The sequence below is a fragment of the Mastomys coucha genome, unplaced genomic scaffold (genome assembly GCF_008632895.1).
Source record: "Mastomys coucha isolate ucsf_1 unplaced genomic scaffold, UCSF_Mcou_1 pScaffold5, whole genome shotgun sequence".
Classification (NCBI taxonomy): Eukaryota; Metazoa; Chordata; class Mammalia; order Rodentia; family Muridae; genus Mastomys; species Mastomys coucha.
Window position 1 is genome coordinate 76,442,673 of NW_022196911.1, and position 14,093 is coordinate 76,456,765.

The 14,093-nt window shown below is 41.5% G+C and overlaps 1 protein-coding gene across 2 annotated transcripts in view; it reads right to left on the bottom strand.

Annotated features, from left to right (window-relative positions):
* The window catches only part of Myo1d (myosin ID), a 307,808-nt gene that overhangs the window by 196,929 nt on the left and 96,786 nt on the right, over positions 1 to 14,093 (bottom strand). For both annotated transcript variants that reach the window (XM_031353808.1, XM_031353809.1), the window contains exons 4-10: positions 13,105 to 13,270; positions 11,421 to 11,474; positions 9,057 to 9,152; positions 4,811 to 4,927; positions 4,061 to 4,264; positions 2,845 to 2,990; positions 2,654 to 2,768 (exon numbers count right to left, since the gene is read on the bottom strand). In XM_031353808.1, the coding sequence (XP_031209668.1) occupies positions 2,654 to 2,768; positions 2,845 to 2,990; positions 4,061 to 4,264; positions 4,811 to 4,927; positions 9,057 to 9,152; positions 11,421 to 11,474; positions 13,105 to 13,270 (898 nt within the window). The remainder of the gene's footprint in view (positions 1 to 2,653; positions 2,769 to 2,844; positions 2,991 to 4,060; positions 4,265 to 4,810; positions 4,928 to 9,056; positions 9,153 to 11,420; positions 11,475 to 13,104; positions 13,271 to 14,093) is intronic.

A 14,093-nucleotide genomic window follows, 5' to 3' on the forward strand; every position in this document is an offset into this window, starting at 1 on the left:
CTATGACTATGGGATCCGAATAACAAACTTTATCATTAAATTTGTTATAAAATCTAAAATCCAGCTATGGCTATATAAGACATACAATGTACATAATACATTCTTAGAAAGCTTCAGGCAAACAATTGAATTGAAAATTAAAATTTCACTTTATTAGAGTTCACTAGAATATGAAGTTCTTAATAGTTAAAATGATTTGTAGGAGCTCCAGAGATGGCCCAGTGCTTAAGAGCACTCACTACTCTTCAGAGGTACCTGATTCAGTTCCCAGCACTCACAATCGTGGCTCACAATCCCCTGTAACTACAGCTCCAGCGTTTCCCATGCCCTCTTCTGGCCTCCATTGAACCTGTAGGAATGTGGTGTACATACAGACAGTGGCTTGTTTCATGCATGCACACATAAGTAAAAATAGAAATTTAAAAAACAAAAGCATTATTTGCTTTTAGAAGCAAATGAGTCAGAGGGATAATGAAGATTTTTATGAACTCCTGATAGGCATTCACACACAGGCCATAAAATAGGCTGTGAAGAAAACCTAATTCTGAACCCAGTCAAGACACTAGATCTCATCACTAATACACAGAACACGCAGGTACACAGAAATGTGTTAATGACACTTCAGGAATTGGATTACCAAAAACTGAGCTGGGAAACCTTACAGACAAAAATGCTCATTACAGAAAAAGTGCTTACTCTTTTCAAATAAAAGATTACAAAGGAAGAAAAGAAAGAGTGCGGGAAGAAAAGGAGTGAGAGAGGGAGGGAGGGAGCACAGGAGGCAGACCTATGTGAGAAACCTATCCGATCAGTCAATCAATCAACCAATCAATCAATTATAATGCAAAATCTTTCTTTTTATCTAGTCAAGCAATCTTTAATCATCATCAACAACCTAAGAAGTAGGAAGTGATACTAAAGGAATTGTTACTCATTTTGGGGATGGGATCATAGAGCTGTAGGATTATTTGTCTCTTAGAGAGATGTGGAAAATCACAGGTGAAGGAACGCGACGGCTGAGCAATCAAGGTAATCTGGACATGTGAGGAAGGACCGTGACATGCGGGGATGCTGCACAGAGTTCACAGTTCCTCCTTACTCCAGAGAACTCCGGAATATTCTATAATGACGAAAGAAAGCGCAGTGCCTAGATGTTTGGGGCTCTAAGGCAAACAGAGGCTATGATGTTGGTGCACACCAACATGCTATTTCTGTCGCCTGGGAGTTGGGTTCTGTTCCTTTAGTGGCTTGTTTCAGTTACAACTCCCTCATCTTCAGGGTTACCGAGCTTTTCTGAGGTGTCTGGATTAGCCACTACTGTGTCTGTTATGTTTCCCACTAGAAACTAAGTCCATGGAACTTGAATTCTGATTGCTGGAAGAGTTTTTAGATGTTTTTTTATTTTTATTTTTTTGAGACAGGGTTTTATTGTATAGCCTTGGCTGGCTTCAAACTTGTGATTCTCCTGCTTCAGCCTCTGGAGGGCTGAGATTACATGTATGTGCCACCACAGCCAGCTTCAAAGGATACTTTGGATCAGTTACCTTCAAATCACACCTGAATAATAGGTTTTATGATAAGATTCATGCTTTAAAAAAAAAAAGCCTCGGAGGTGGGAGAGATGGCTCAGAACTTTAAAAAAATAATAAAGTTTTTTTTTTTTAAAAGCCTCAATTTCAGTTATATTGTATATTAAACAAAAGATTTATTCTTAGGAAACCTCATATAAACTTAATTGAATTGTATTCTAAATAGCTATGAGAGATCACTGTTTAAATCAAACAATAGGCAGCTCTTTTATAATAAAATTGACAACTCTGGTTTATTTTAAATATGTAAAATTTATGTTCATAAACTTCAATGACATTTTATGGCATATTTAACACGTGATAGAAAGCAAAGGTGCAATTCGAGGCAGAAGTGCTATTTATTATACCACTCTCTTTTGAAAATAAATAAGTAGAATAGAAAATGGAAAAGTATGAATATAAAAATAATTTAAATGTGACATTTCAAATAGCTTTTGAATTGAAATGTCAATACTGTGTTTGATATCAAAGAAAAAACATTGGCTTAGTTTTTATTGTGTGGTGAGAGTGGAGTTTTATAAACTCAGCAACCAGGCATGGCAGTGAGAGCCTATAATCCCAGCACTTGGGAGGTGGAGCTGGAATGAGCAGCTCAGGTCATCCTTGGTTTCATAGTAGGATTCAAGGCCAGCCTGGAAAAATGTCAGACTGTTCCCTAAGAAACAAAGGAACCCAGCAAAATCACACAAAACAGAAACAATAACTATACAAAAACATCAGAGAGTTTTAATTTAAAAGTGTACTGCCAAGATTGTTTTAAAATACAAATGTATACCAAGAATGACACGCACACAGGTCTCACTTCTGTTAGGAGCAGGAGAGAACAAGGAAGCCTGGAGAGCTAACTGCTCAGCTATGAACCTCAGTCCAGTATCACTTCCTGTCTCCATCTCATTGGCAGAGTCTGCCTCTGACAATTACAAAGAGCCACGAGGAGAGAGGTGACAGCAAAAGAGAGAATGTGGAACTGGACAGGCATACAAGTGCCCCAGCATTCCAAACACAGGCTTCCGAGAATGGGAGCGGCAGCAGCCAAGGTTGGTGCTACCCAGGAGAGCACTCACGTGTTTCCAAGGGATGCCTTCTCGCTGGTACTCCTCTTGCTCCTGCTTCAGCACCAGCTGAATGAAGAGCTGCTGCAGTTTCTCATTGCAGTAGTTAATGCAGAACTGCTCAAAGCTACAGGAGATGGAAAATGTTAGGCTGAAATAAAGAAAAACAAGCAGTAGGATTTTCAGTATCGCACCCAGTTTACCTGTTGTTGTCAAAGATTTCAAAGCCATAGATATCCAAGACACCAATAACTGTGTTTTTCCCATGTACTGTGGTGTCGTAGTTCTTGACCTCAATGATGTCATTGATGCGAGTAACAATCCAACAAAAGAGGCGTTCATATATTGCCTGTGAGAGAAAGAACATTATAAATCCTTGCCTGTGTGGGAATGAGTCTCTCTGTTTGGACTTGGGATGTCTTCAATTCTATCTGCCTTCTCCTGACTGTTCAGCACATGTGTTATTGCCTAAGTAGAATGATTAGAATGTACATCACCTATTACCAGACAGCAACATGATGTATGTCAAACTGAAGGAATTTTTAAATACAGCTATTGGCTACTATTTGTATTTTAAGACTATTCTCTAAGCACGTGTCCACACCTCACTATATCAGTGATACATCTGTACTTCTCACTCTGAAACTGTTCCTACTTTGAGCTATGAATAAATGAACTTGGATACTTAAGTTATTCATTCATTCACTGAACATTTGGTGGGCACTCAGACATATAATTTGCTGGAAATACAGCACAAAGCACACAGAAAGTCAGAGTCTCTAAGGAGTGTAGGGAATAGGGTAAAGGAGCACATACACACAGTGACTTTTAAAAATTATTCTATGTGTCTATATGTGAGTGAACGTAGGTGCCCTTAGGGGTGTTGGTTTTCCTGGTACTGGAATTACTGGTAGTTTAAGCTGCCCAAATGAGTGGTGGGAAATGAACTAGGGTCCTATGTATGAATGGTAAGTGTGCTTAACCGCCGTGCCATCTCCCCAGCCCCTCCTTAAGTGACTCTAATTTATTCTGTGTTCAGGCAATCCAGGAAAGGCTTCCCTGAAGAAGAGACTTGGGCTGAGTCAGTGGCATGACTAAATAGGGCATTATGGGAGAGGAGCAACCCAGGCAGAGACATGGCATGTGCAGAGGCCCTGTGGCTGGAAGCAGACAGAACTTAGGAGGCAGGGAAGGCACACTAGTGCCATGCTCTGCTGAGGAAGGAGTTTCAGCTCCCTCATTTCCACGGTTGCTCTAGTTTGCTTTTCTAGCGGTAATAAACGAGGGGCTTCACGGGGTCAGTGATGGCCAGAGAGTCTCAAGGGTTCCTAAAGCCCTTAGCCCACCATCAGGCATGTCTGAACACATCCTTAGAGGATTTCATGTGTGCTGCAACCCATGGTTCAAGTTTCGTCTCACCTTGGCAAAGGCATCTCTGCCGTAGCTAGCCTCCTGTTCCGTGTGTTGTTTGTCGATGATGTCACGGCCTGTGGCCACCGTCCGGTAAAGCAGGGCTTTCTCCACCATGTCTGCCTTAGTAGAGAGCAATTCTGCTATGACAGACACAACCTTGCCATTCTCAATAAGTGGCGTGTCACCATCTACTATAAATTTTAAATTTCCCTATACCAAAAACAAAAACAAAAGAGACATTTGCAATGAGCTTCTGACATATCATGAGTTCAGGTGAGCTTGGTTGTACCTGCCTTGCATGTCCATAACGTGAAAGCCTCACCTCACACTTCCCTCTTCTCTACACCTGTCTATCCTTTCATCTTAGTGTACAGTTTTGACAGAAGGTCTATATTGTTATGGTGTCAGGTTCATGATTCTCTTTGCTATCTGGTCTATGGTGCTGGCCTCTGATGAGCTGTCTGTGCCTTGGAGGCCATTTGCAATCATCTGTTTCAAATGCTGTTACCGTTAGGCTCAGCGCTGAGTTCAAGGCCTAAGGAAATCACAGCACAGTGAACTGGGCAATGTCTCCAAATCTACAGTGGTTTGGAAAACCCATCATAATATAAAATAATAAAGAAAATCAGGATATAGTTTTCAAAGCCACAGGTGAGATTTTCACAAAGGAAATTACTTTCCACAGGGAACAAAATCTGAAAGAGTGCTTGCTCTGTTTCTGTGGGGAGATGACACACTTTGAGAGTTCCTACTCACCAAGTGAAGAATAGCAGCCAAAATTTTATACACAGTTTGAATCTCCTCAGGTTTGAATCCAATTACTTTCATGGCATCAGCTACGACTTTGAACTCTGCAGCATCATTGATGGAAGACTAGACATGAACAGAAAACCGTAAGTCAACATTTCACCTGAGCACTAAATACAAAACGGAAGTGGTTAGCCAAAGTTTTGATGCCTTTGTAGTAAATCACTTTAAGGTAGACAAATATTTAAAAAATCCTTTGTGTTGGAAATGCTGTTTAGATATATGAGGCCTTTTTGTGCGAGAGATTTGTGTTACTTAAAATAAGCACCATGCAGTTTTCTGAACGGTTCTGTCCTGAGTTGCACCACTGAAGGTCACAGCTCCATGTTCCATGGAGGCAATGGCATGGGATGTGAGGTCACAGGTGAAAACTCTAAGTTCCATGGCTGGCTACTGCATCGGCAGCTCTCTCCCCCAGGTCCTCTGTGCAGGCTCTCACACTGTGTAGTCAGGCTTAGTTCCATGGCTGGCTACTGCATCGTCAGCTCTCTCCCCCAGGTCCTCTGTGCAGGCTCTCACACTGTGTAGTCAGGCTTAGTTCCCAGCAGGGGAAAAGCAGCACCCTGAGCAAAGCCACCAGCTGTAGTCACTTAGCAAGCTGTTAAGGAGTCCAGGTCTATACTGCATTATTTCTCTCATGTGATAAGTGATAAGAAGTCATAGCTTCTAACTAGAGCACAGGAGCTCAAGGATATACAAAACAAACCTCCTCTGCTTGAAGAGTGCATGTTCCTTTGTGTTATAGACACAACTAGGCAAGCTCCTACATCTGCCAATGTTTTCTCACTATGGGATGGATGCTTAACCTTATTGAGTCTTAATTTCCTCATGAATTACATGGAAAGAGTAATGCATTTCTTACAGGTTGTCGTCTGGTCCTTACTACACCAAAATACTCAAATATCAGATATTACTATTATAACTACATACTGAGATTGTACTTCTGTCCCATACAAGGAAATTTCTGGCTGTTTCCCTACCAGCCATCCATCTCTTATTTCATTACTGCTAACAGAATGAGATCTGTTTAGTCCTCTTCAAGCTCATCTCTGGCTTGCTCCTAGTCTCAGGAGACTTCATGGTTCTAGAGTGAGCGTGATCATTATCCTGGCTAGTATATGGTCAACTGGACACAAGCTAGAGTTATCTCAGAAAAGGGAAGGAACCACAATGCCTCCAGAACAACAGCCTGCAGGTGAGCCCATGGGGCATTTTCTTAATTAGTGATTGATTTGTGGAGGCATAGCCTACTGTGGCTGGTGCCACCTCTAGACAGGTGATCCTGAGGAGTATAAGAAAGCAGGCTGAGCAAGTCTGGAAGCAGCACCCCTCCTGGCCACGCGTACTGCCTTGACTGCCTCTGACTCCCTGGATGATGGACTCCAGCTGGAAGATGAAATAAACCCTTCTCTCCTTAGGTTGCTTTTGGTCATGGTGTTTATCACAGCAGCAGAAGCCCTAACTGAGACACTCATTTCTTCCCTTTATTCAGTGAGTGCTCAGCTACAGGCTATGTATGACCTAGGAGATGTGAGGAAAAGCACATGTCAGGCTGCGTAAGGTGAGGGTCACCATATGTTTATAAGGTGGCATTTCCTCTGCCTGGGAATGTAGGGACTGCGGATGACATTTTGAGACCACAGTAGAAGCCAGAGCAAGAAGGCAAGCCAGTTTACCGAGGGTAGCAGAGTTGTAAGGTATAAAACCACAACCCCCACCTGTGTGGCTGAGGTGCTGGGTCTGACCATCCCAGTGCTTGCTGTCACTGGCTTGGGGCCAGTGAATTCATCACTGTTTTGGGAAACTTTACCTGTGACCCAAGGTATCTTAATTTCACATGAGTCTTACATCCTAAGATTAACATGTGATGTATTAAAATACATGTGATGCTTTATGGGCATTAAATTCATTTATGTTTGTATGAGAGAAATGATAATTATATTGTAATATAATAAATGTAGGTTGAAGCAGGGTTTGTTGTATGATTTTATGGATGAATATATACACAAGTCATTACTAACGGTCATCTGCATAGTAGGACTTAAGCATATGCCTTAAGCTGTTTTCTTTTTTCTCTTTAAAGATTTATTTATTATTATATCTAAGTACACTGCAGCTGTCTTCAGACGCACCAGAAGAGGATGTCAGATTGCATTACGGGTGGTTGTGAACCACCGTGTGGTTGCTGGGATTTGAACTCAGGACCTTCTGAAGAACAGTCAGTGTTCTTACATGCTGAGCCATCTCGCCAGCTCCCTTCTTTTTCTTTTTTAAAATTAAGTGTATGGGTGTTCTACCTGTGTTATCTGTCTGTGTACCACACATGTGCCTGATACCCATGGAGACCAGAAGAGAATATCAGATCCTCTGGTGCTGAACTTACAGATGGTTGTGAGTCACCATGGAGGTGCTGGGAATCAAATGAGGGTTCTCTGCAAGGGGAGCCAATGCTCTTTACTGCTGAGCCATCTCCCCAGCCCTAGCTTAGATTTTGACTATGAGCACATAATTTGTCAGAAAGAAAGGGAAAAATCCAAATAGAAAAGAAACAAAAAGTATAAAAGATGAATTTTATCTATAAAGAAGTTCAAACGTTAACTTAATACTTGGCATTAGGCTACATGACCTGGCACAAAATAATTTTGGTAATAAGATGGTCTTATTGTGAAGGAATAGCCCAGCCGCCAGCTGTAAGCATTGATTTCAGAATCCTCTATACATATTTAAGTATTTCTGGCAAGGCAGAGAAAGCTGGAGCATTGCCTTCTTCTATTTAATTTTCAATTCATTTTTAGCCAAACATTTCTGCTCTTAGAAAAGTGTAAAGGGTGGCAAACTTAAATGCCCAGGAATGGAAAATTAATCACTTCTATCAACAGCAATAAAAATATTGCTAGGCCAGTAATGGGGGTATAACTAGCATAAGTGAAATAATAATTTAATAGAAAACCCTTCTCACATCGTTTCTGGGTGACTAGGAGGACCCAACTGTGTGAAGCCTAGAAAATGAGTAAAGACCTAGATCACTTCTACAACAGACTATCTCGGGGTCAGTGTCTGCCTTGACAGTTGCATTAGCCAGTAGGAGCCCTAGAGTGTCAGAGCCAAATGAGCATCAGAGATATTTTTATTTTTCATCCAACTAAAATCCCCAGTGCCTTCTCTGGTGTGAGGCGGCCTGGCAGTGCGTCCCAGTGCCTTCTCTGGTGTGAGGCGGCCTGGCAGTGCGTCCCAGGTGCAGTCATCATCTTTCTGTCTGGCCCTCTTCGTACTGAGGTCACATGTTTGTGCTACCTTACCGTGCAAGCAGTATACTTTTTATTACAGAAAAGCTAAAAATACGGAAATGCAGGGCCCAAGTACGCATACTTTTACCCTTCTGAAAGTAAACTTTCCCTCCAGCGAACCACGACAACAGGCATTTACTTCTTTATACACTCTCCTCAACCAACACATTGTTAAACTGGCTATGAGATGACTAGAGGAAAACTAATTCAAATAAAGAAGTAAAGTGGGCCTGCAGATGTGCATGCAAGTGATTGCAGGCAGGGGAAGGGAAAGCTCAAGTCCCTTTGAAAGAAACAACCTAAGGGCTACAAAACTATTTCTTGGATAATCACAATCAATATTTTAAAATAGTGGAGGCTGGGCAGTGGTAGAACATGGCTTTAATCACAGAATTTGGGAGTCAGAGACAAGTGGATCTCTAAGTTCAAGGCCAGCCTAGTCTATAGCATGAGCTTTAGGACAGCCAGGGATACCTGTCTTGAAAGACAGAGAGAGAGAGAGAGAGAGAGAGAGAGAGGGAGGGAGGGAGGGAGGGAGGGAGGGAAAGAGGGAAGGAGGGAGGGAAGGAGAAAATCAAAGTGCTTTTTAATCTCATTTTATCATATGAGGAAGGCTTGCTAGTGCTCAGTGATTTTTATGGTTTCAGATAAATGGAGTCAGATCAAATATTAAGAGATGCTAAGAGAAAACCTTGAACACAGAGAGAGGAACTTTTCTGTGAGATGAGGACAGTCCAGCTAATGCAAGGTTAGTTAGCCAGGTTTTCAGTCTTGTGGTGGAATAAATTTTGGACTGAGATCTTTACAAGCAGAAGAGAGGAAACACTCATCTACATGGGGGCATCAGAAGGCCTGGGTGACTCCTGCGCCCCCTCTGCCTCCTCTTGGCTCTCAGAGAACAAACTCACCTTCAGTTGTGCCCCCACACGAATGTAGTTGTAGGACGAGAGTGATTTCTGCAGGTGTAGAGAGTGCAGCATCTGCTCAGAACCTCCCTGGAGTAGCTGAAAAATATTTAATTTAAATTAAATTGCTGTGATGGATAATCTTGGTTGTCAGCTTGACTGCGTTTGGAATCGACTAAAAGCTGCTGGGTATTCCTGTGGGAGATTTTCTTGATCAAGCTATTTGAATTGAGAAGACCCTCCCTAAATGAAGGCAGTCGAGATTAAAGGAGGTCTAAGGGGAAAGCCTGGCTTTTCATTTTTGTATCTTGCCAGTCAGCTCATCTACTCTGTTGCTGGAGCCACAACCACTGCTACTACATTCTTTTGCTGACAGAAGAACTCAAGATTTCTTCAAAGTTCTAAGAAAGATCAACACCTCCAGGTATTTCCAGACCTTCAGCCCCAGACCAGAACTAATGAGGCACCCTACTTCATGGGCTGAGCTGTTATGGGGTTCTCAGCCTCTCCAGCATGAAGACAGTATTGTGTAAGCCAATCTAATAAATACTGTTTTAGTAAATATTCACTCATTTGGCTCTGACACTCTAGGGCTCCTACTGGCTAATGCAACTGTCAAGGCAGACACTGACCTCCATATGGTCTGATGTAGAAGTGATCTAGCTCTTTACTCATTTTCTAAGCTTCACACAGTTGGGTCCTCCTGGTCATGCTTTGAGGAAATTTTTGGATTTTATTTTGTCTTGTTGTTTTCACTTATAGGTCTTACTAGCTTCTATCTAGTAAGACAGGCAGAACGTTATACAGCCATGAGGAATAGCACTTAAATTTCACATTCACAAGATAGGTCTAAAAGGTTCTTGCCCAGAATGCCATCATTTTACAAGCAGGATCCCTGCCCTGAGGTGCTTGCAGCTTAGCAGTGTCATCCTGCTGAGTTCAGAAAAGTCAACACTGGGGAAGAGGCATCGGCTGCCAGTCCCATGGAGTCCCATGTGCTCAACAGCTTTTCCTCAACTGTCACAGCCAAAAAGGAGTGTGACTGACAGCTGGGGCTCTCAGACTGAAGATATTTCTTAGTAACTTCACCCAACTGGGAAAGATACTTGCAGAAAGCTCTAACTTCTTGAAATAAACAATTCTTATATTTTATAGAGAAATAGTTTATCTAAAATCTAGCAAATTGTTAATAGAAACAAAAATACAAAGTTGTTATCCTTTTGTTTGTAAAGCATGCCTTCAAGAGACATTGACACAAAGGTTCTGCACTCAACAGTAAGCTCTGGTTTACCTCAAATGTACAGTTAAAGGACCTTAAAAATGATTTTTTTTTAACCAAACATACCAGAATTTGAATGGCATTGACTAAGGCAAGTAGTTAGTCAAACAATGTCGTATTCGATTGTATTGTTACCATTAATCACCTTCAAAGACAGTTACACAGACATCAATCTTTTTAACTCCAAGTTTTTAAAATATGTGTCTGCATGTGTGCTCCTATGGCTGTGTACAGGGAGGCCAGCTTTGGGGTTGTGTCATTCCTTAGGTTCTAGTCACTCTGACTGGAGCCAGCAATCCCCAGGACTGTCACTGCCTACCCAGCACTAGGACTCTACACAAACACCACCAAGCCTACAACTTTTTAAACACAGGTTCTGGGGACTGAATTCAGGTCCTCATGCTTATCAGTAAGCAATTTACCAACTGAAATATCTCCAACCCAATGGTTTTTATTATTTAAACCCCCAAATGTTACTTAATAAGGTCAGCAGCTTTTTTAAAGGACCTTGGTTTATAGCACTTTGAGATTTGAAAATCATATTAGAGTCACACTCACACTATGAGTGCAGATGTGCCAAGGGAGGGTTATTTAAGAGTTTGTTCCAAATTCTAATAACATTCCCTAAAGACCTATTTATTTTTTTCTGAGTGTTGACAGCATAGAGGATAATTCTCCCTTGGATTTATAAATCCTTGTTTTGCTTTTAAACTAATCATATCGCCTTACACCTATCAAGAGCAACGTAGATGAAATTTACACTCCTATCTCTGGAACTCTCAAGCACAAGAGAAGCAACTCAATTCAAAAGAAACTGAAATCAACATTTGTAGATAGTGCTGACAGCTTTCACAGTCATAACACTGTTACCTCTACTGTGAGGTGATGTTCAGCCTTCGAGCATTGGCTGGCTGGTCCCCTACCAGCTCTCAGTGCCCACACTCACAGTCTCTCAGGCTGTGCAAGACTGTGTGCATACATGGAATTAGTAGTGGAGACCAGGAAAGCCAGAGAGGTGTAGAGGACACCAGAAACATTCTCTGCATGACTATGCAAACAATTCTCTGCATAAAGAACTGATTACTAACCTGATAGAAAGAGTGGAAGCTTCTTTCTCCAGGTTGCTGCACAATCACACGAGACTGAGAAAAAATATTTTTTAAAAAATGGTTAATTTGGAATTATAGGTATAAATGAAACAGAAACTTCTTAGAGAATCTTGTAGTCACAGTGCATTAAGTGGTTAATCTGAAATTATAGGTATAAATGAAACAGAAGCAACTTTCTTAGAGAATCTTGTATTCATTGTGCATTAAAAAAAAAAAAACTTGTGGCTAGTGGATGGGATTTAGCTCAGTGGTAGAGCCCTTGCCTAGTAAGCACAAGGCCCTGGGTTTGGTCCTCAGCTCAGAGGGTGAGGGTGGGAGTACAAAAAAAAAAAAAAAAAAAAAAAAAAAAGAACAAAACAAAAAAATCTGTGGACAAAGCTTATCAAAGATGAGTGTTCTCTACGGTTCCCCTGGCAATATTCTGATAATTCTTTAGGTTGTTTAAAATGGTACCTAAATATTCATAAAAAGTGAAGCCATGGTTTTCGTTGTGATTTGTTTGTTTGTTTTTTACCTACAGTCTCAAGACAGTAAGGATCTAAGTGGGGAGGATGGGAAGGAATGCTGGGGAGGAACATTCTCAACATTCCCTCAGCTGGCATTTCAAAAAGCAATGCCTCATGTCCTATAATAAAATCACTCAACATGATCAGGCCCTAGGGCCTCTGCTCAGACACTCCAAAAGACTGTTCAACATGTATGTGCATTCAAAGTATTCTTTTTGATTGAATATGTTTACACAGTGGAATCATGAAACATTATGGAAGAAAGATGGATAATATTTAGTGTTCCTGTTTCTTTCCAACTGACTCTGAAAAAGCACTTATTTCCTTAGTAGTCTAACCTTGATCTGACACATAAAAATAGAAATTGCAGGGCTGTGAGATGCTATGGTGTCCCTGGGGTGGGAAACCCTCCACTGAGAAGCATCTGCATTGAAGCACAATTCAAGGTAGAGGTGACTATGGTTTGGCTTAGCTGGACTGAGAGAATGAATGTGTGTCCTGCTGCAGACAGCAAGCAAACAGAAACTAGAAGGAAAAATTTCAATTTAGTAAAAGTAAACTGGATAGAGGATGGCAACATAAAAAGAGTGTGGGAACGCCGGGCGGTGGTGGCGCATGCCTTTAATTCCAGCACTTGGGAGGCGGAGATAGGTGGATTTCTGAGTTCGAGGCCAGCCTGGTCTACAGAGTGAGTTCCAGGACAGCCAGGGCTACACAGTGAAACCCTGTCTCCAAAAACCAAAAACAACAACAAAAAAAGAGTGTGGGTCTGAAAGCGGGCATCATGGTGCACAGTGTAACCTGAGCTCTTAAGAAGCTGAGGCATAAGGGTGGTAAGGTACAGGTCAGCCTTGGCTACGTAGGGGAAGGGAGGGAGGGAGAGAGAGGAGATTTGACTAGTTTGGATTAGATCTTATCCAAAAGTTGTCACACATTCTTCTGTCCTATGCATACCCCAAATCTGCCTGACAATGCCTAACTCAATGTACTAAGTGCTCATGTGCGGACACAGGAGGAGAGTTCGTACCATGGAAGGCAGACTTGAAGACAGGTAATAGGATTACACAGTACTTTAAAGCAATAAATGCAATTTCACAAATATTGTTTTTAGACATTCAGCTCTCACAAGCATCACCCTAGAAATCTAGCACATATACCTTTTCCAGTAAGTAGTTATTAATATGTCCCCCAATGGGGTCTCCCTTGAAGTCAAAGTTGATATCCATGTATTTCCCAAACCTGCTGGAATTGTCATTACGATTGGTTTTGGCATTTCCAAAAGCTTCCAAAACGCAGTTTGACTTCAGTAACATATTCTTCACTCTTTAATGAAAATACATCAAAGTTATTATAAAAAAATTCAGAGATGAAGATACTTAGAAAACTGGATAATCTTACCATCATTCTGGCCCTTACATTTGTGTTTCTAGTTCACTGACAAGATTCCTCTCACACAGTTACACTGGAGAAATAACCTGGCCACTGACACAACCAGATTAGTGGACCATCGTCCTTCCCCCAATCCTGCAACGGACCCTTTTATGCTTTACAAAGGCATGTGTGTAGGAACTGCTTGCTTACGAAGGTCCCCATAAGATGAGACAGAGCCCAATATGCTCAAGAATGACAGTAAATTTACATAAGCCTTATCTGCTATATAAAAATGAAAGTAATTTAGTTCTCAGCTAGCTACTCTCCTGAGATTCAAAAGAAATTACAAAAATTTGATCAAATGTTCAAAAACCAGAAGTGGGAGTATGTCACATTTTTTTAGAAAGGCCTCTTTTGACTGGGTAATCCAGTTACGATGGAAATACAAAATCCACACAAGTATCATCAAATCTAAATTCTCTTCCTTTACATCAGCCAACACCCTGGATTCCGCCTGTCGAGCTGCCCATGATAGACAAATGAGCTGCGACTCCTCAGTAAACTGAAGGAAAGTGCCTTCTCCCTCTTAGAAAGGGCTGCACCGCATAGCAAAGCCACTCCTGCTGCTTCATTAGACACAAATGACCAGCATCAGTGGGGACACTGTTGAGAAGCCATGGGTCTGTCTCCCAGGTCCATTCCGCTCAGAGTATAACTTTAAAAACACAGAGCAAGAACCTGCAGAGACTTGCACAATAAAGCCAAGCTGTGCAAA